Raw genomic sequence first — 21,081 nt, 5'->3', positions numbered from 1 at the left:
ATTTTTAATTTTTTTTCAATTTAAGATTGGGTAACTTTTAGAGCACGTTACGTTATGTGTGATATATCAAATAAAAGGTTATGTTATCAGCATGCGTATTAAAGTTAAATCAAATTTGTATGTGCACTAGATCAAAAGATATAACGTGTGTTGGAAAAGAACATCTTTTTACCGTTATCTCCGAATTTTGAATATGAAATTAATTGAAATTTTGTACAATTATAATTTATTTAACTACCTATCTACAGTACAAATTTCATTCATCTATCTATTAAAACAAAAAAGTTATAACAAGTTGAAGTCGTGTCGCGTTTTCGTTTCATCTTGTTTCAAATCACTACGATACTAAAGAAGTTTTCACTTCAAAAAAAATTGGAAAATGTTGGTTTTTGAACATTTCCAACAGTTTAGCTATTTTACCGTTAGAAAGAAAATATTTTAACATTTAATCCTAAAACTAGAAGAATAGAGCTTTCACATGCTTTTTATTTTGTCATGATGCGATGATTTGTTACTGAGATACAGCCTATCGAAAATCACTAAAAAAATGACGATTTTTTTTTTGTTCCCTTAATTTTTTGGGCTAGTGTATTTATCATTTTTTTTCCAATGATTGTAAAATCATAGTTGACCCAATTTTTTAAGAGAAATCTAGAGAAATCTGCTCATGCTTAAGTTTAATAAAAGTGGTTGTCTTATAATATAATTTGTATTAGGTAATAGTAATCCAAATTTTAAGGCAAACCTCAACCATTTAACAATGTGGGAGGAAAGAGACAACTGTTATTTAACATCAGTAAATTTCGAATGCTCTTTAACCTTATTGAAACAAAATTGGCTGAATAGTATCCAATATCAATAGTTTATTTCTTTTTTTTTCTAAGTTATCAATGCTTTTTTAAAACAATGCGACATCAAAAAAGAAGAGATTTTCAATTTTTAATTGAAAAAGATTATTATATAGGTAGTTCGAAGACTGAACACAGTAAAATAATCATTTCATAATTTTCAGAAACAATTTAACTTAAGCTTAATCTTGGAAGTACAAAATTAGAATTCTTTAATATAGCTACAATGGCAATAATTTTCTGCCAGAAAGATGTAATAAAAAACGTTCCCACAAATATTATTTGCCGTTGGAAAAGTTCTTCCAACTACCAATTCAAAATTTCGCAAAAAAATAGAAACAAACTTTAAGATATAAGCAGCAATTGGCAGGTTTGTAATAAAATATTTCTTCCATACGAACATTAAGCAGAATATTGCAGATTGCTTTGAAAAGTAAATACATACAATAAAATCCTTGAAAATAATTCATTTGTAAGAGTTTTCTCTCAAATTATTTATGTATTTTTATAGTTCAATTTTTTTCTTAAATCCAATCCATTTTTAGAGACATAATCTGTATGAAGAAATCGATTGTTAAAATTGCTCAATAGTTTTTTTGGTGTGTATATTTGCTGCATAACCTGTGTTTTTTTTTTTTTTTTTTTTAAATAAAATAAATCGTCGTCACACACAAACACACACACATACTAACAAAAATGTATCCTTGGATATTTCTATCACGTGCAGGCAAAAAATATATAAGTCTGTATCGTGATTGGAGGCAATTATATTTCGCACTGTTTCCGGTTAAAGGAACAATCTGAATAATGAATATAATTTTCGAATCTTATTTTTCGCCTCGTTTTTTTTTTTTGTTGGATTTTTTCAACGCACGTTTTATTTAATATTTTTTTTTTTTGAGTAATGAAGTTGTATTTATATGATTTTTTACTTAATCCATTAAAAGTGTATTCGTCTGGAAGAAAAAAAAGTACAAATATTATTTGATTTGTCGTTGGTCTAGGTTATGCAGAATGGCAAAGCAGATTTTAATGATTTATACCATCTCAAAAAAGATAAGCTTTCGTGAATTGATTTTTACTCTCTCTAATTATTTACATTTTTTGTTCGATAAATTTACAACTGAATAAAATTGGGTTAATTTCCCCAACCTTACAAAAATTTGATCCCAAAAATCATTGACACTTTCTTCAAACAGGAACAAAAAAAACTGCCATTCCCGGAAGTTAAAATTTTTAGACTTTGAAGTTTGCTTCAAGAAAAAATAACACATTTTCAATGTAAATAATATTTCTTCAAGTGTTACCCCTAGAAATTGTGTGCCTCTTTAAAATTGTGTAATCAACGCGAATGCGCCAGAATCAATGCAGAGCCACTCTGTGAGATAAAAAAAAATTACAAAAAAAACTACACTTATACTCCTACATTTTATTCAACACACACAATCTTATTTAAATGAAAATTCTCGCATAGAGAAGAGCGAATCTTTTAGTTAAATATACTCCCTATATCTCTCTGTCTGTATTATGAGGGGGGTAACTTTTGTGCGCTATGAAGTTAAGTACATATATTTCATAGTGTGTATTCCGTTAAAAACTAGGGCAAGCTGCAATTATTGTGTTTTCCTTCAGCTTCTTCAATAGGCACACTGATGGCAACTAGCAAAACTACGACAACAACAATAAGAAAGAAAAAAAAAAAAAAAAACATATCTTAGGCGACAATGCCCTATATATGCAAAACGCAGTGCGGTGGAGGATTAAGGCTAGAAAAGCAAGCCTTTAAGTCTAATAGAGGGATATGAGTGCGGGGATGGGAATGAGAAGGGTTGAGAACAGAGTGGAGCTTACCGTAAATGTTTAGTATAGATGTGTATACTTTTTTCCATGACATGTGTCGGTCTAAATATTCGCCCGGTTCACCCTTATATTTACCCCCTCTTTATCTACACTATACTAACTAACTCTATCCATCCCCCCCTCCCCAAATATACACAATTTAAATGTAAACAATGTCCGGCTTCTGTTTATTTGTCGTCAGTTGCATATTATCCGTGTGTTGGTTAGCTAACCGAACCCCCCCCTAAAAATAGGGTTGAAGGAGAAACATATTCAACCCATTTTTAATGATTGAGGGGAAATAATTCACAAAAAAAAAAAAAAAAATATAAAAGTGGGAAAAGCTTGAATTCATGTCAGCAGAAAAATGTCGAACAGGCACTTTGGCACGGAAAGTGGAAATGGAAGAAAAAAAAAAAAAAAACCATAATTACCCGAAACCCATATCGTCGGTGAAACCAGAAAAGTGTGTAACTCCATTTTAGCAAATTTTATAGGAGAGCAAAAAAACAAAATCGTTTTGAAGTCATTTGTATGAGTTTTCATTTTCTAATTTGCTTATAAAATAAAAACCATTGTATAAATTTATTCCTATAGTACTCTCATGGAGTAGAATTTTCTGTTTTGCGTGGCCACCGGTTGGATCGCTAGTTTATTTTATATTTGAACCTTATGCAGGAAATTGAAATGCAGATCTACCAAAAGATGTCGCTAAAGTATTTTCTTCGATTGATAGTACTATAGAAATATATATACAATGTAAAAACTATGAACTTCAAGGGGATTCTGAGTTTAAGGAACGGTAGATATTAGGTTTGTCTAATAGATGGCATTCAAATCTAATTTTCAGAAAATTTGGAGTTACACACTTTTCTGGTTTCACCGACGATATACAAAAATTCGTCGTCTTAGAATTCCGACAAAAGAGAAGAATTTTTGAGAGAAACAACACGCATTTGAGAGATTTCTCTGAAAATCGGGAGAAAATCGTGGGCCAGAATTTCGAATTTCCTGTTAAAAGGAGTATATTTTTTTTTAACTCATGCGTTTGGTGTTTCCGGTAAAAAGAACGTGATACAAATAAAGACTAGGAAATGAATGTATCCAGATTTGAGTAGGACCCCATTCAGAGAATCTTTCATAAGTTATGGTAATCCTTCAATTGGTTTTATGTTTTTAGATGAATTTTTTATGCTTTAAGCTAAAACAGTGTTGCCTTAACAAACTGTAGGTGCCAAAAGTATGTCCACTCTGCACTTATGGTTTATCAGTTGCTACCAGGTTTCTATATCAGTACTTTATTTCTGAAATCGAGCTCTATTCCCGTACAAAACATGTACAGAACAAAAATGTTCTTACGAGAAGATTATATTTCGAGTAGAAGCCATTTGTAACTAAGCCAAATCTAAAAATGTGTTATTTTTCTTGTTTTACAAATTTTGCCATCTTGCTTGTGTACACTATACATGTGTACTGAATTCAAGTCTTGCCAAAAAAATCTTTTTAAGCAACTTAAGCTATTGACTGCAGAGTGTCAGCAAAAATGGTATCCTGCAAATTAATCAATCAAAGTTAGAACAATTCAAAACTTTTAAAAGATTATACTGATTTAATGTGGTAGGCAATCAGTACAAAGAACCTAACATAGTTTTGAACGCCTAAATTATTTTGAGTATTTATGTACTTAATGACATAATTCGTTGTTGTTTAAAGATTACACATAGTTTTGACGAAAAATATGAACTTAGTACAGCAATATGCACTGAATAAAGACTTAAGTGTACACGGTACATGCTTTATGCAAAGTGTACATTTTTTGTACGCATTCTTTTATCTATTGAGTTCCAACTTTTCTGTGATAAACTCTTATGGAATGAGTACAGAATTGACAACGTTCCGTAATTTAAGTGATTATAAATATGAACTCATACATCAGATAAAACTTTGTAATGATCACATACACACAAGTATATAATCAGTTCATAAAAATTTATACAGAGAGCAAATACCCTGCAATGAGTACGTAAAATCAGTACTCAGTACATAAGCTTACATAAGTCGTACATAAAATCTTTGTTGGCTACATTAGCATGTACATGTACAGTGGACTTAAAATTAGTCTTAAATTGCAGGTCAAAAGTACAAAGATAAGCACATAAGTAGGTACAAGATTTTGAATTTTATACCATAGAGACAGATGGATTTTCTAAACGTTAAAAAAGTCTAATTTCACAATTTTTTTTATAAAAAAAAATATAACTAGTTTTGTTCTTTCTCAATTATTTTTTTTTTCCTTTAATGCTTCAAATTTTTAAAGCGCTCGGGACAAAGTTTCATCTTAAAGTCTTCTTTAAAAAAATGTACATAAAGTTTATGTGAACCAAATATAATTCTGTGTGATGTCGTACAAAAACAAAAAATGTATCCAATTAAAATCAAGAAATAGTTAGCACTTAACATACAGAGAGAGACTATACTACACATCGTTTGTAGTACATCATATATAGTGCTAGTATGCAATTTGCATGTATATTTTATTGTTTTTGAAGGACACTCTTTATTCTAGAATATGTCTTCTTTATATCTTTTTTATTTTATTTTTTTTAGAACAAAAAGAAATGAGGCATACATTGAACACCCAACACCGTTGTTGTTGTCGACGTTGTCTAATTGAACGTGTGCCCGACATCTTTTGAAGAACAGTAGATGCTTGAAGATAACGTTCACTTTTTTTTTTTTGTATTAGAAAAAAATATACATTTTATTAAAAAATAAAATAAAAACTGGTCTCACGTTAATTATTATATATATTTTTTTTTTACTTTTTTTTAATCAACCTTTCCAACTTGTCGCCTACGTGTTACTTTTTTTTTTTAATTCTTGATGAGTGTATTTTTATGTGAAGTACTTTCTTTTAATTAATTCAGGTATATATTAGATTGATTGATAGGAGATATATTTTTTTTTCTTTAGATGGAGAAATAAAATTAGTTGTCAAAGTCGAGCGGCATAGTAGCCTATATAAATTGAAGATCACCTTGTACGACTTGGGGTCAAAACTTGACATCAATGCAAGCTACAACACCGACGAAAAAATGTGTAATTTATTTCAATCGGGTCAATGAGTGTCTGTACTCGTTTATACAAGGCTTGAAATTGGGTCCAATATTTAGTCTTTCGATCGGCTTTTGATACTATTTTAAAGGGTGTTTTTACTTGAATTCTTTCTTCAGTTAATTTGCAAGAAATAAGTTGAAGATTTTTTCGAAAAAAAAATTAAGAACAACTGCGAAAATCATATAAAACTACAACTATATTCCCTTTCCTAACTGAGAAACTTGAGTGGAAACTTTTATAATACCCAATGCTGCCCTGTGGACAATTACAGTATTTTATCTATGCGTTTTTTTTTGTTATTTTCTCCATTTCCAAGTTTACCCATTCTGTAATGCACTATTCTATCAGTCTCTATTCCATTAATACCCACGTACCTTACCCATACAAAACCATCAGAATGTGATGTGCTTCGAAATGCATAAATGTATTCTAGATAAGATCGTTCCCTTGACAATAAGCGCAATAGTTCACGTAATGTACAAAATGAAAAAAAAAAAAAATAATATGACTGTCACTAACAATAGTTTAGAGATAACGTTTGCTTCCAATATGTATACGAGTGTGTATTTATTTTTAGAAAAAAATAAATACCTTTAATTTTTTTTTTAAACCAGGTTTGTTTGAACAAATGTCAAACAGAAAAAAAAAAAAAAACAGGAAAAACAATGACAATATTGTTTCACTAACGTACAATGTATTTGATGAGAGTAGAGTATATGACGTGAGTGGTTGACAACAGTTTTTTTTTTTCATTTTTCTTTTGCAATAGTAGTTGAATAATGTGAACAAAGTTAAACATCATATTGTTTCATGTTCTCGTAACAAAAATATTTGTAATTTTTCAGCCACTTAATGAAAAATCTATCGAAGTTATTAGTCAATGAAGAAAACCTCTTCCTTAAAGTTGAAAGGAGGAAGGTTAAGTCAAAATTTGAACAGTTTTTGAAAAATCTTTTGGTACAAAACTCCGTGTTTATTTTTTAAGTTATATGTAGTTTTTTAAAGTTATTCTTTTTTGAAGTAAATTTCAAATAATGGTAATGGGAAAAGTTTGCAATTGAGATCTTAATTGGTTTCCACGATGAATTTTTAAAAGCCGTACAAATTTTTTTGATGAAGGTTATTCTAATGATTTTTTTGAATTCAATTGTGTTAACGATTTTGAATTTTAGATTCGCTCGGTCCAGTCAAATGCGAAACCAATATTTTTTTTAATTCATCCATCCATAAAAAACCGTTTGCCAACTATCGACACCGATGATTGTATGTATCTATCTAGCCTTTACACATGTGAATAAAGGTGTCCCACAAGAATCAGTATTAGGACCTCTATCGTTAAGTAATGACAACACTCTTAACTTAGGATCTTTACGTAGTTGAACATGTAATTTTTGATTTGCTGAATTCTTGTTGCGTTTGAAATCCAGAAAATGTCAACAGAAATATTCACGAAAGGCATTCCTATCAAACATTAGTTTCGACAAATTTTGTTGACGTTTTTGAAATATAGCTAGAGTTGAATATCTTACAAAAAAAATTAAATGCTGAGTGAATCTTTCGAACAAAGGCTACATTATTTTTGTATGAATGAAAAAATTTCCAGAGTGCTTTTATCAATAAACACAATAGCATATTTAGAGTTGGAGCTCCGCTTGTTTCTATGATTGGCAGTTTAAGATTAATGATTGTTTATTACACTAAATGCCTAATTAACTAATTAAAGTCTAAAAATAAATTATTTAAAAATAACCACATACTTGAATGCATGTTTTTTTTTTTTTTGCCAAACTTCTCTCACAGCCAGACAGGATAGTTTTCCGTCACGTTGTAAGTTTTTTTTTTTATCGCAAAATTAAATGATTAATTGTTGTGAAATATACAGTTGGACTTCTTTCTGGTTCCAACCCATTCGAAAACGTACCTACGTATCATCTTGTCATGTTACGTGCTAAGAATATTCAAACTCAAAGAAGTCAGCCTTGATGGTATCAATTACATTTTAGTGAAAATTTTTTATTCTACTTTTTTTTTTGCATTCTCGCATTCTCTTTGTTGACCTATATTTTTTTTTTGTTTCTTTTTGAATGAATAAAGCGGAAGTACCTACATAATGATTAAATAACTTTTTTTTTTTAATTGAAATTATTCACTGTGCTAAGGTTAATAAAAAAAAAAAACACACACACATGTAAACAAATTACCTAGCGTTTAATATAAAATTACATTTTATTTATTACAACTCAAAATGAAAAATATAATTACCAAACCAAACTATTTCCGGTCTAATGGAATTTTACCTTTTATCCATTTTTTTTGTTTGTTTGTTAATAACAACCAAAATAAATTAAAGTTAAATTAAATATCGAAATCAATTATTTATTATCAAAAAATCATGTATGCACACACCAAAACAATTCAAACCAACTAAAAAAAAAAAAAAATGAAATATAATTACAAAAATTGTAAATGAAAAAAAAAAAAAAAAATTCTAACCACACACTCATTAAATTTTTGTAAACGAATATTTTTTGTCTTTGTTGTTTAATTCCAGGTGAGTCAGATTGTTCTGGAATTGAGGTTGAAATTGAAAATAATAACAATAATTTGCATCATGGTAAGCTAAGTCATTGTATCATCTATCTCATCTCTACCGTCAAAATTGAAAAAAAAAATTAATTTTCAAAAAGAGAAAAAAAACAAAGAAAAAGCTCCTATGTATTTTTTTTTATATAAAAAATATAAAATTGAAAAAAAAAAAACGAAACTTAAAACTTTTCTTTATTTTTTTTACAGACTTTTATTGTCTAAGTGTTTTAAAACTTGTATAAAAATATGCGCTTTCAGTTAAAAAAAAAAAATAATTTTATGTAAATCAATCAACCAAAACAGCTATAATTGTTGTGTATATATATTTATGGAAAAAAAAACAAACTCTTCGCTGTACACTAAACTACTTCTTTTTTTTTTATAATTTTGCAACTTCAAAAACCCTGCACATGTGTTTATTTTTTGTGTTTCTGTATTTTTTTCTACTTTTTTTTTAATAATTGTATTTTGCTATCAAACGGAACGTTAAATGTATTTTTTTTGTATTTACTTTCATATAAGTTTTCCGACTGCTTCAATCTTTCGAATAAGTTCTTGCTATATATAGTCTAATCATCAAGCGCAATTCATTAACAATAATGCAAAAAAAAAAATATTCAAAAATTAACAGAACTACAGTGTTAAGTCGCTTCGTTGCTGCCAATTGACACTTAAAATAGGGTATTCGATTTTATGAGAATCACAAAGAACGAACTATTTCATAATTATCGAAAATAGTCTTAAACGTAACAAGAATCTGTGTTTAAAGAAGCTATAATGATTCATTTCAAGATTTCTTTTGTATTAAATACTGTATTACTGGGTATTCGATTTGATGAGAATCAACAAGAACGAATGTTTTTCTTTAGATTCATGAATTCATAAAAACAATAAAATTATTCAAATAAATTTTTGTTTTTATTTTAAAAATCGAACAAAAAGAAATAGAATCAAATTACCACAACTCAATTTTTCAAGTACGTAACATTAAAAAATGTTACTGATTTGATTTCATGAGAATCACAAAGAACGAACTCTTTTTTTTTTTGCAGTTTGCTGTTGTAATGAGAGTTTTAATTGAAAAAAAAATGCTTGAAGTAATCATTATTGATGAATGTAAGAAATTTTTTTAAAGAAACAAAAACAAAGCAAAACATTCTTTACAGAAAAGGAAATATTAGCCCAAAGTGCGGTCTAAATTTCTGTAAAAAGAAAAAAAAAAATATTTCCCCTACAGTTTTAAGAGACTTAAATTCATAGCTGAATTTTTGTAAAAAAGCGTTCAAGACCCCAAAAATGCCACTAAAAAAACTGAAAAAGAACAAAAAGCGAAAAAAAAATCAAAAAATTATAAAGAAAAGAAAAAAAAAAAAGATAAAAAAAACTTGCTATCTCACTCACATCACATTAATCATTATATTCATTATTATTAGTTTATAATTTCTCTAAGGGTGTTATTATTTTTAATTTTTCGACATTGATTTCCAAAACAAAATGATTAAACTGGTGTGTTTTTGATGTAATGTGTCAAACAGAATTACAAACAATTTGCTAAACAATTCTAATTAATTTTTTTCTTGTGTTTGTTTTCCAAACGCTTTTTTGTTTAATTTTTAATTTTAGGCGATTCAACGTATCACATGAAGATCTTAGTGCCTGCTGTGGCTTCGGGGGCCATTATTGGTAAGGGAGGCGATACAATTGCCTCCCTGCAAAAGGACTCTGGAGCTCGTGTGAAAATGTCGAAATCTCATGATTTCTATCCAGGTAAGTGATGTGCTTTCCTTTTAGTTCATCATTAAATTTAATATTGTTGATTTTTATAATTATTTCATATTTTATTTGCAGGAACCGCTGAGCGTGTTTGCCTGATAACCGGCTCCGTAGAGGGTATTATGAATGTTATCGACTTTATCATGGATAAAATCCGTGAAAAGCCCGATTTAAATACCAAAATTGTAGACATCGATGCTAAACAAGCTCAAGAACGTGATAAACAAGTTAAGATTTTAGTTCCAAATTCAACTGCCGGTATGATTATTGGCAAAGGTGGTGCTTATATTAAACAAGTTAAAGAAGAAAGTGGATCATATGTGCAAATATCGCAAAAACCCAAAGACATCTCATTACAAGAACGTTGCATCACAATTATCGGTGATAAAGAGAATAACAAAAATGCCTGCAAAATGATTTTATCAAAAATTGTCGAAGACCCACAATCGGGTACGTGCCTGAATGTATCATATGCTGATGTCAATGGTCCAGTTGCAAATTTCAATCCAACTGGATCACCATATGCATCAAATCAGAATGCTATAAATGCCAGTACGGCATCGTTGAATTCAACATTGGGTCAGGCAATTGGTGGTGCTGGCACCGCGGCTGGGCTATTAGTTAATGGTACGGGTATTAATTTATCATTGAATCTTGGTGCACCAAATCCTTCGCCTAATTTGGCTGTGGCTACACAACTTTTAGAACATATTAAGGTGAGAATTTTCGTTTAAAAATAGTTTGTTTTTTTTTTTAGATTTTTTTTTTGTCATTTTTTTAAGTTTATTTTTATTTGATTTGTTTTGTATTTTCGATTTGCTCATTTCATCAAAAAATTTTCTATAGTCTTGAATCTTAAGTTATATTAAAATGCTATTGTATTTAGACTTGGTTTTAGGGAAGAACGGTCACAATGGTTTTAAATTAATACAACTAAGTGAACCTAAGTATTTCTTATATATTTTAATTTGCAAAAGTTCGTTTTAATGTTTCTTTCTAGTTTGTTTTTATTTCTATGCAAAACTAAAACAAGTACATATCTTAAATTCATGAAAAAATTGCCTTTTCCTTGTTTGACGGGGACCGCATATCCCTAAAATAATCTACCAAAATGTATTTAATGATTAAAGCATATTTACGATGCGACAAATATTTTCTTCAATAGACGCAAAGTCATCTTTAGAGCTTAAGTTGTACAACATATTTTCGTTTTCTATTTGTATGAAAGTTTCATTTGTAGCGAAAACGACGTTTAACAAGAGTGCATCACTTATTCCTAACGTGATCTCGGTCTCATAATTTTTTGTCAATTATTTCGTGAAATATACTTTTCTGAATCATTTCTTAAAATTGCAGTTTCATAAGAGTCAATATGCCAACAAAATGTTCAAACATTGTAACGAATTCACATTCTGAAGTGCACAAAAAAATATTTGATTTGAATAAAGTTGCCCAGTCAGAAGATTCTCCAAATGAGTGCATTTAGTTTTTGGAATTATTGGAAAATGACTTGTAGTAAGCCACGATTTTTTAAGTTCAATTTTCAACAAAATTCCATAGAAATAAATTGCTGATTCTTCGGTCGCACTATATCACAAGATCGCCAAAAATTCCTCTCTCCAATAGTTCACTCATTTTTTTTTTAGCTATGAGCTGAGCGGATTCTACACAAACCTTCTGCTCACACATTGCAAAATATGTTGACCAGTTAATTGTTTCTTACTATTGGGCAATATTTAAGTGAAAGAATAGCAAAAAACAAATCAATTATGGGCGGAGGAAGCAAAATACTGTTGCAAAGTAGAGATTTTTCAAAATTTCACAAAAACTGCATTTAATCGAAAACCGTAAGAATTTGGGATGAACAATTTACCAAATTCTGAGAGCCCCTAAGTTGGCCTATCAGCCTATTAGCCTTTATTATAGAACCGACGACTATTTGAACATAAAAAAAATCTTCAACCCTTTGATTTGAATATTACCAATGTCAAAATCAATCATCGGAAAATCCAAAAGCAAAAAGTTCTTTCGACAAGTACCAAAGGTGATCAAAGAACTTTTGGGAACATCTTTTGAATATCTACTATACCCCTATTTAATAGCTTACTCATAAACTGAATTTGCGATAGTTACTCAAGTGCCAGTACTTAACTTTGGTCGATTGCTTTTCCAGAAACCAAATTAGGAAGACCATCATGTCCCAACAATATCATCTAATAGTTTGCCATCCTAATGAATAGTTAATGAAATTCTTGGGGTAAATTCCATTTATAAACTTTCAGAATTCTTTTGACGTTGCTTTGCACGCTCGTGTCTGAGAAGTTTAAGAACCAGAGTTAAAACCAATGATGCATTGCGATCACTTAGTTTAGAAACATCAATAACAACTTAGTTTAGCGCAATATCAAAAAGATCGTCTAGTTCTTCCATCCAAACGTACTCTTTTTTGCAATCCCTTTAACCTCTTGACCTTGTTCTCTTTATTCACTTTTCACTTCCCCCGTTCTTTGTAAATCACTTCCATTTTATTAGCAACATTTTTTTTGTTTGAGATTTTGTTTGGTCAAGAATTTTTTGCATGACCAAATTCCAGGGATTTAAAATTTCGAAATGAAACTGATTTTTTTAAGGTGAAGATACTAACTTGTATAATTGTTATTTGGAATTTTATAATTTTCAAAGCTCGGTAGTGACCCCTTAATTTTATCGGATTTTGAAAATTATGTTTTCCTATAATTTTCAAGCTAATTGCCTAGAATTCACGCTCTTTTTGGATCTAAAACTATCATCAAGATAATCTCTCTCACTTTTTAATAATTATAAAATCAATAATACAATAGCACCTGCTATTGATAACATCTTTGTAAAATCTTTATGGCTTTTATGCCACACTGCACTAAAATTAAATATAAGGTAGTCGTTTGTAATAATGCAGTCCAGTCCAACTGAAGTGCAATGTACGCTGTCTTCAAATTAACAATATAATATGTTAAAAGAGATCTAAAAAAGTAATTACGATATCTCGTTGTTAAGAGGAGGTTAAAACTGTTTCTTTTTTTTTTGGTAGAAACATATAAATGTTACCTGAATGCAAATTTTATTAATTCTAACATCAAAACGGTTGAAAATATATTTTAACATTTTTTTTGAGACATGATTTTATATTTATTCTAAAGAAATATTTTGAAAACAATAAAACAAAACAAAGTTCTAAAATGTTTTTATCCTAGTCTAGACACTTATGAAGCTGTCTATTACAAATACAAAATCTAATTAAGCTCCTTTTAACCCTTAACTATAGTGGTGAAAATTTGTGGTGTTTTGAAATGATAAAATAAAATACAAAATTGAATTTTTTTATAAATTTTGTTTTTAAGCATCAAAAGATAACAATTTAAAAAAAAATAAAAAAATAAAAAAAAAAAAGAGAAAATTCATTTTCAACGGTTTTTATTAACTTTTTAAAAGTTGATGTGGGTCCCCTGGACCCACCACTATAGTTAAGGGTTAATGTTAAGTAAAAAATGAATGAATCAAAAGGCTAGAAAATAAATGAAAATTAATGTGTGGGACGGTGTCTATTTTTGTTGTTAATGAATTTTTATGTCTATAGTAAAAAAGTTTTATCTTTTTGTTTGAAAGTTAGTTGGGCAATTTTTTGTTTCAAATAAAAAGGTGTGGGATATTATGTTAAGAATTCACAAAAGGCTTAGGCATAGTTTACGACTAAGTGTATGTTTTTATTGTTTTTTTTTTCAGCTAGGTTTTCACTTTTCATCCAAATTAGTTTAATAATTAAGAACAAAAAAAAACTGCAATATTTTTAAAATAACCTTAAATAATTAGAAAAACAATACAATTAAAATTTAGAACACTGGACAGTATCCTGGGGATCTTAAGATGCTATATGAAATGTACGACATATACGACAGATGTATACCTGAGGCCTTTAAGCCCACTGCTGTACGTATTGGTCAATAAAAAAAAAAAACAAAAACAAAAACAAAATTCATGAAGCCTCATCGCAAAAGTTAGACTTATAAAAAAGCTTTAAGCTTATAATCTACTAGTATTCTAGCCTAAATCTCGTTTCAAGATAGTTATTCCTTAAATTAAAGTACAATTATTTTTTTTTTTTTTTCAAATATAAATAAAAAAACCGCGATGATTTTCCTTTTAATCCTATATTTCGTCTGGATTATTAAAAAAAAATATAATAATTATTAAAATTCCTTAAATATTATTATTAAGTCAGTTTGTAATTTTTTGGCAATTTTGTACTTAAAATATTGCAATTAGATTATATTTTTTTATTCTCATTAAAACTCATAAAACTATTTTTATAAATATTTAATTGTTTGCTGTTTTTTTCTAAAAAATAATTTTTCTTTCTTTTTTTTTGTTCTTTTAATTTTTACACAAAAAAAGGTTGCAATGAGAGGTTCAGGTTACTCCGAACAAGCGACTACAGAAGTCTGTGCAGCATTGGGTGTCCTCGCTAAATATGGTGTCCTTGGAATGGGCGTTGGCGTACCACATACCAATGGAGCACACACAGGTTCTGTTGGCTACTTGGGTGTATCGGCTTTGGAGCAATCGGCGGCTGCAGCAACAGCAGCGGCAGCTGGTAATGTTTTCGGTGCTGTTGGGCAAGTTAATTTAGAACAGTACACAGCAGCTGCGGCAGCTGCTGCTGCTGCCGCCCGTCCCACACAATTGGAAGCTGCAGCTGCGGCCGCAGCAGCCCAATTTGACCCTCTGCGACATTTTGGATCACAGGCAGCTGCACCAATTTCAATGAATAATAATAGCTTTGGCCTAGCTGCGGCAACTGGCGGTGCTACAGCCGGTGGACAAACACTTGGTGCAACACAAATGGGTGGATTAAGTAAGAGTCCAACACCTGGCGATCTGGGGCCAAAGGATACCAAAAATGTTGAAGTTTCAGAAAATATTGTTGGCGCTATTTTAGGTATGCATCATCCTCACCAATATTATCACCTCCACTACCAACCTTATTAATTTTATTATTAAATTCCACCCCAAATTTCCCCAGTTATAAATAATATTCTCTTTTCATATATTTTAATTTTTTTTTTGTTAAACTCAAAATTTTGTTCTACGATTTTCGTGACACAAAATATATGAGTCTTAGGTACCTTTAGATATACATTTACTTGTTTTTTTTTTTTTAGTTTTAATATTTTTTTTTTTTTTCAAATTAAAAGTGACTTTTAATTCCATTCAAATAATATAGTTTATAGGTGTTATTCGTTATTCCTTGAAAAAAAGGGGAATTAATTCAAAGCAAACAAAATAGTCACAAAAAAAAATATTAAATAGAAACAAAAGGAAAAAACAATCAAAGCCCATGTGTAATTTTTATTTATATCAAATGTCCTGTGGCATTTTCAAAAATATAAATAAAAAATATATCTAGTCAAAATCTTGCCGTATTTGACCGCTTAGAATCCATTTTATTAATAAATAACGAAAACCATAATCTAACACAGTCAGTCAGTCAATTACCAATACACATCAACTTTAAACAAAAAAATGATATTAATAAAAAAAGCAATTTTTACTTCTTCTTCTTCAAAAAAGTCATAAAAGTATCTGTGATTGAACCACCTCAACTTTATACTTATTCAAAAAAAAACTATCAAACATTCCTTTTTTATATCTCATTGTATTTATTTTACAACAAAATATTAAAGTTTTGGTTTTTTTTTATATAAAATTTTCAAAAAATTAACCTTTTTCTTCATAATTCTTCTCTCCGAGTGCTCAAATTTGTTTAGACAATAACCTTTTCGGAGCAACTTTTGGTTTTTTAATAAATGACTTACAAACATTCCAAGTAATAGATAGAAAAATATTCCGTTTGTTATCTCACAGATAACTGATACGATTTTGATGGTTAAATGCAAATATACAAGTAGCTTAGGATGTTTTTTTTTTCCTAAAGTAAATACTGAAATATCAGAAAAAAAAGTCTCATTAACACGACCTAGAAGAAATCCATCAATGGGGGAAAAACAATTAAAAGACCCAGATGAGCAAATATACAGAATTTCACCCACCATCTTAAGGCTGTCGCAACTATGAAAACACATTGCCTTCTTTGCTTTTAATAGAACGCTCTTAAGAGCTGAACTAAACGATATTCAAAAAATTCGATTAAGTTTTAATCGAAGTCAGCTTGAAGTTTGAAATTTCCAGACTGAACTGTATTCGGTCATTAATCAATATGTTTTTGACTGCAGGACACGTTAAGTTTGACCACCGCTCCACCTTCCTTCCGTTAAATGTCGGTGCATCGCAATCCGGTTGCGTATCACGTTTCTTCCTTTTCCAAAAATATTTCCTCTTTATTTCCTACATACTCTTTTATCCTTTACCCTACATACATTTCTACGGCTTCTTTGGCTTCGCAAGAAAATGAATTAATTTTGAGTGTATCGGTAAGGAAGTTCCACTTTCCAACTCCTTATTTCCTGCTTCCTCGTTTTCCCTACCCATCTTCCATACATAAACTTTCTTGCTTCTTTTGCCTCGCAACATAATGAATTGATTTGTTTTGAGTGTGTCGGTAAGGCAGTGAAACTAGAAGTTCCTCTTTCCAAACCCTTTCCTCCTAATTTTCTACTTCCTCCTTTTCCCCAAGCACCTTCGTCGGCTATACTTTCACTTCCCAACAAAATTGATTATTGTTTTACCCATCTTAAGGGCTAATTTCAAAGTCATCAAATTAGTTGAGTGCGCCGGTAAGGAAGTGTGCATAAAAGTTTCTCATAAGCTTCCAATATTCCAATAGTCCATATGAAAACTGCCTTACCTACACTCTTAACTCACTTCGCAACTGGCAATAACTTTCTCATCGCTGCATTTTGCGAATAAAACCGGACAATTTTTGAGGTCCAAACTCGGTGATTACACTGGAGTTAATTAAAATACAGTGTTGAAATTTCGATACCATGTACTAGTTTATTAGTTTAACTTATGTTAAAGAAATATGTTCTCAGTTAATCAAAATGAACTAGAAGTATGTATGTCGAGTGATATAAATCCGAATTTACAAGTTTTTAAAAACTGAAAAAAAAAACTGAAATTTTAGAAACTGCAATTGGGTCATGATACAAAAGTTTCCATTTTCATTTTCAACCAAAACAAGGAAATAGGGAAAGTAGTAGATTTCTTATACAATTTTTAAATTAATGAAGTAAAACAAAATTCACAACTAATTAAAAAAAAATTGCATTTTAACCATCAACTATGTATTCAAAGATCTATGTCTAAAGAGATACAAAACATAAATTTGTCATTCCACAATAAGTTAGTAAATATTTTCAAAGCAAAAAAGCTTTCTTTTTCAATCTTATCCAATAAAGACTTTAAAGTCAATTTTTTTTCTTCAAATCAGGGTTCTTCCAGTCCAATGAAAAATCATTGTTTTTTTTTTTTGTCAATGAAAACTTAAAAAAATAAACATATCGGTCAAAAAAATTCCAAAATTCATTCCATCACCAAGTTTATATTACATCTTATACATTGAAATATATATATTTACATATATGTAATACGATATTTTTTTTTTGTTAGTTTATATAAGGAAATATAAATATATATATAAATATAAGTAAATAAAAATAGGGCTACAAAAAACCAACACACTTGTTATGTATTTTATATAATACAAATTGGATATAATATTTTTTTTTATTAAGTCGATATACCTCAAATCAATTATATAAATGTATATTTTTACAGGAAAAAAAAAAACAATTAGAAAAAATAAACAAAATAATCAAAATATAAATAATATATAAATAAATAAAGTAGTAAATAAAATTCTATTTAGTTAGTTAGGAGGTGTATGCAACGAATATTCAAAAAAAAATATTTTTTTTTTGTTAAATATAAAATAAATAAATATTTTTTTTTTTTTAATAAAGTGTGAGGTTAGAAAAAATAGAAAAACAAAAAAAAAACTTATATAAAAATTAAAAAAAAAAAAATTAAAACAAAAAAAAAATCCAAATCAAAAAAACTATGAAAAACAAATTCCAGGTCCAAATGGTCGTAGTTTAGTTGAAATTCAACACGTATCTGGCGCTAATGTACAAATATCTAAAAAAGGCATATTCGCTCCTGGCACTAGAAATCGAATTGTTACAATAACTGGTCAACCGAATGCCATCGCAAAGGCACAATTTTTAATTGAACAGAAAATCAACGAGGAGGAGAGCAAGAGGGCGCGCCAAATTCCATTAACCACTGTTGTGAATTAGAGAGATATAAAAATATAAAAAAAAAAAAAATTAAAATAATTTATACAAATCCCGTGTGTATGATGGCTATTTATATATAAATATAAAAAAATAAATTATTATAGTAACAGAAAAAAAAAAAAAAATAGAAACAAAACTCTCTCACACACAAACAAACACACACATGATACATACACAACAACACACTCTTCTTTATATTTTTAATTGTTAATAATAATTTTAATCGTAAAGAAACAAAAAACAAAAAAAAATTACCATCTACACAGAGAAAAAAAAATATTCAAACGCAGTTTAAAAAAAAAAAAAAAAAAATGTTCTAATTCAAGAGAAAAAAAAGAAGATACAAAAAATAGTAAAATTCGTCTATATTTTTATGCACATAGTTCAATTTTTCAATTTAAAAAAAAAAATTATTTATAAAATTAAAAAAAATAAATATTGATTTTGTGGCAAGGAAAAAAAAATTAGTAAAAAAAAACATTAAAAATGTTTTTTTATACACAAAGTCCACAAATTCAATTTACAAAAAAAAATTAACAGCAACTAGAAATATTGCTAAATTAGACAAAAAAAAAAAAAAAATTAAAAAAAAAACATTTCCAATAAGTTGTGAATCGAAATAATTGTATAACTCTTAGGTTTTTTGTTTTTTTTCGACAGGAAAAATAAATAATTGTCTTTATGATCAACTTCTTCTACTCTACTATATAACTAATTATCTGTACTTTTTTCTTATTCGAAAAAAAGGGAAAAACAAAAAAAAAAAAAAAAAAAAAGCAAACAAAAATGTGAATTTTTTTTGGAAATGAGCGTTTTCAGTGATATCCTCAGAAGGATGTTGTAGTCCTTTTTGTGTGTCTTTTTTTAAAATAATAGAGTAAATAAAATATACTAAAAAAAAATATATTGTGATTCAAGGTAAATATTTATTAATACGCATATTTATGTATGTTTTACATTTTTTACCTCGTTAATTTTTTTTTTCGTGTTTTTTTTTTTTTTTTTATTAATAAAAATAATAATTTAGTGTAGGAAATCCTTTTGTTTAATTTTGTTTCTCTCTATTCTCCTTTTTTTTTATTGAAAAAAAAAAGGATAAACCAATTCTTTTCTTTTTTTTTAATTTAATTTGTAGTGGTGTGAATCCTTTTTTCTTTTTTTGCATTCCTCTTAGTTTGTTTGTTGCTGCAACAGAAAATAGTTAAATTACACAATTTATTATTATTTTTTTTTTTGGATTGAAATCTTCTTTATAACGAAATGGTGACTAACAATAATAATAAATTATAAAAATTAAAATAAAAACAACAACTACAATAATTAGTTACAACCCGCATGAAGAATATAGTACATACAAATACTTATTGCTCACAATATTGATGATGCTGATGATGATGATTTTATTAACGAAGGATTACTTTGATTTGTATAACAATTGGATCGTTAGTGGTAATGTGTGCGCGCCCCTTTTGTCTTATTCAACTTGATTAAAAAAAAGAGTAAAAGTTATTTTAAAATAAATAAATAAAAAAATAAATAAAAAACTTAAAACTCTTATAAGAAATAACACAAAGTTAAAAAAAAAAGAAACAAATGCTGCATCGATTTCGATTTCTACTTCCAATTTATTTTTACATTGGCTTTATTTTTTTTTTTATTAAATAATACCTAATAATAAATAAAAAATTAAAAAAAAAAAATAATTTTATATTTTTTAAGCGTATCCGTGTGTCGCCAGGGGGTAGACGAATACGATTTTTTTAGATTATTATTATAATTTTAATGATATAAATATATATATATTTCACTCTTTGTTTTTTTTTCTATGTATGTATTAAATAATAACGCCATCACAAATTGCTTATAGCTTATGAAGTTTTTTTTTTAAATTTTTAATATTTTTTAAAAAATAGTTGTTAAGTAAAAAAATAAATATATTTTTTTTTTTGTTCTTTTGTGCAATTTTTAATTATAATTTTGTTAATTCGTTTTTGTTGTGCGTTATTAAGCAAAGAAAGACATTTTACAAAGTTATAAGTTTTATATAACATTGTTAAATATAAAAAAAAATAATTAAAACAAAAAAAAAAAAAAAAGACCAGGGTTAGCCTTATTTTCCACTTCACACATAATAAATTGCTAGAAATTTAGCCTTATATATCATTAGAAAAATTATAAATATTTTTTATTTTCCTTCATTTTTATCTTGTTATTAAAGTTAAATTAAAAAAAAAAAAAGAACCATTGTAAATTTTTACCTACACACACCTTTTTATTTTTATATTAGTTTATCTTATTTTTTTTTTCATACACCATAGTTTTGTTGTTTTTATTGATTTTTTTTTAAAGAGTTTATTATTAAATTTATATATTTTTATGTATTAAATAAAAAAATAAATATAAAAAAAAATAAATAAAATTTTTATGTTTACAATGCTAATAGTGCTTGTTTTTTTTTTTGTTGTTGTTGTTGTTTCGTTTACGGATTTCTTCACTCCTTTTTATATATATCCTGCGAGATTTTTTTCTTCTGTCTGAAAAAATTAAATAAATAAATAAAAATAATACAAAAAAAAAAAAAAAAACACATACTACCATTTCGTTCGTTCTCTATCTCCAAACAAATC

General features: G+C 28.1%; 1 protein-coding gene across 8 annotated transcripts in view; it reads left to right on the top strand.

Annotated features, from left to right (window-relative positions):
* The window catches only part of LOC129915429 (RNA-binding protein Pasilla), an 82,230-nt gene extending 62,913 nt beyond the window's left edge, over positions 1–19,317 (top strand). For 2 of the 8 annotated variants that reach the window (XM_055994962.1, XM_055994963.1), the window contains 6 exons: positions 8,356–8,418; positions 10,014–10,157; positions 10,239–10,879; positions 14,034–14,126; positions 14,592–15,135; positions 18,234–19,317. In XM_055994962.1, the coding sequence (XP_055850937.1) occupies positions 8,356–8,418; positions 10,014–10,157; positions 10,239–10,879; positions 14,034–14,126; positions 14,592–15,135; positions 18,234–18,454 (1,706 nt within the window). In that variant the 3' untranslated portion in view covers positions 18,455–19,317. Of the gene's footprint in view, positions 1–8,355; positions 8,419–10,013; positions 10,158–10,238; positions 10,880–14,033; positions 14,127–14,591; positions 15,292–18,233 lie in introns of those variants that run through there. The other 6 variants (XM_055994969.1, XM_055994965.1, XM_055994966.1 and 3 more) reach the window with 4 other exon arrangements.
* The last annotated feature ends 1,764 nt before the right edge of the window (positions 19,318–21,081 follow it).

The sequence above is a fragment of the Episyrphus balteatus genome, chromosome 3 (assembly GCF_945859705.1).
Source record: "Episyrphus balteatus chromosome 3, idEpiBalt1.1, whole genome shotgun sequence".
In the NCBI taxonomy this organism is placed as follows: domain Eukaryota; kingdom Metazoa; phylum Arthropoda; class Insecta; order Diptera; family Syrphidae; genus Episyrphus; species Episyrphus balteatus.
The sequence above is the reverse complement of the archived record's forward strand: the minus strand, read 5'-3'. Positions and strand labels throughout refer to the sequence as shown.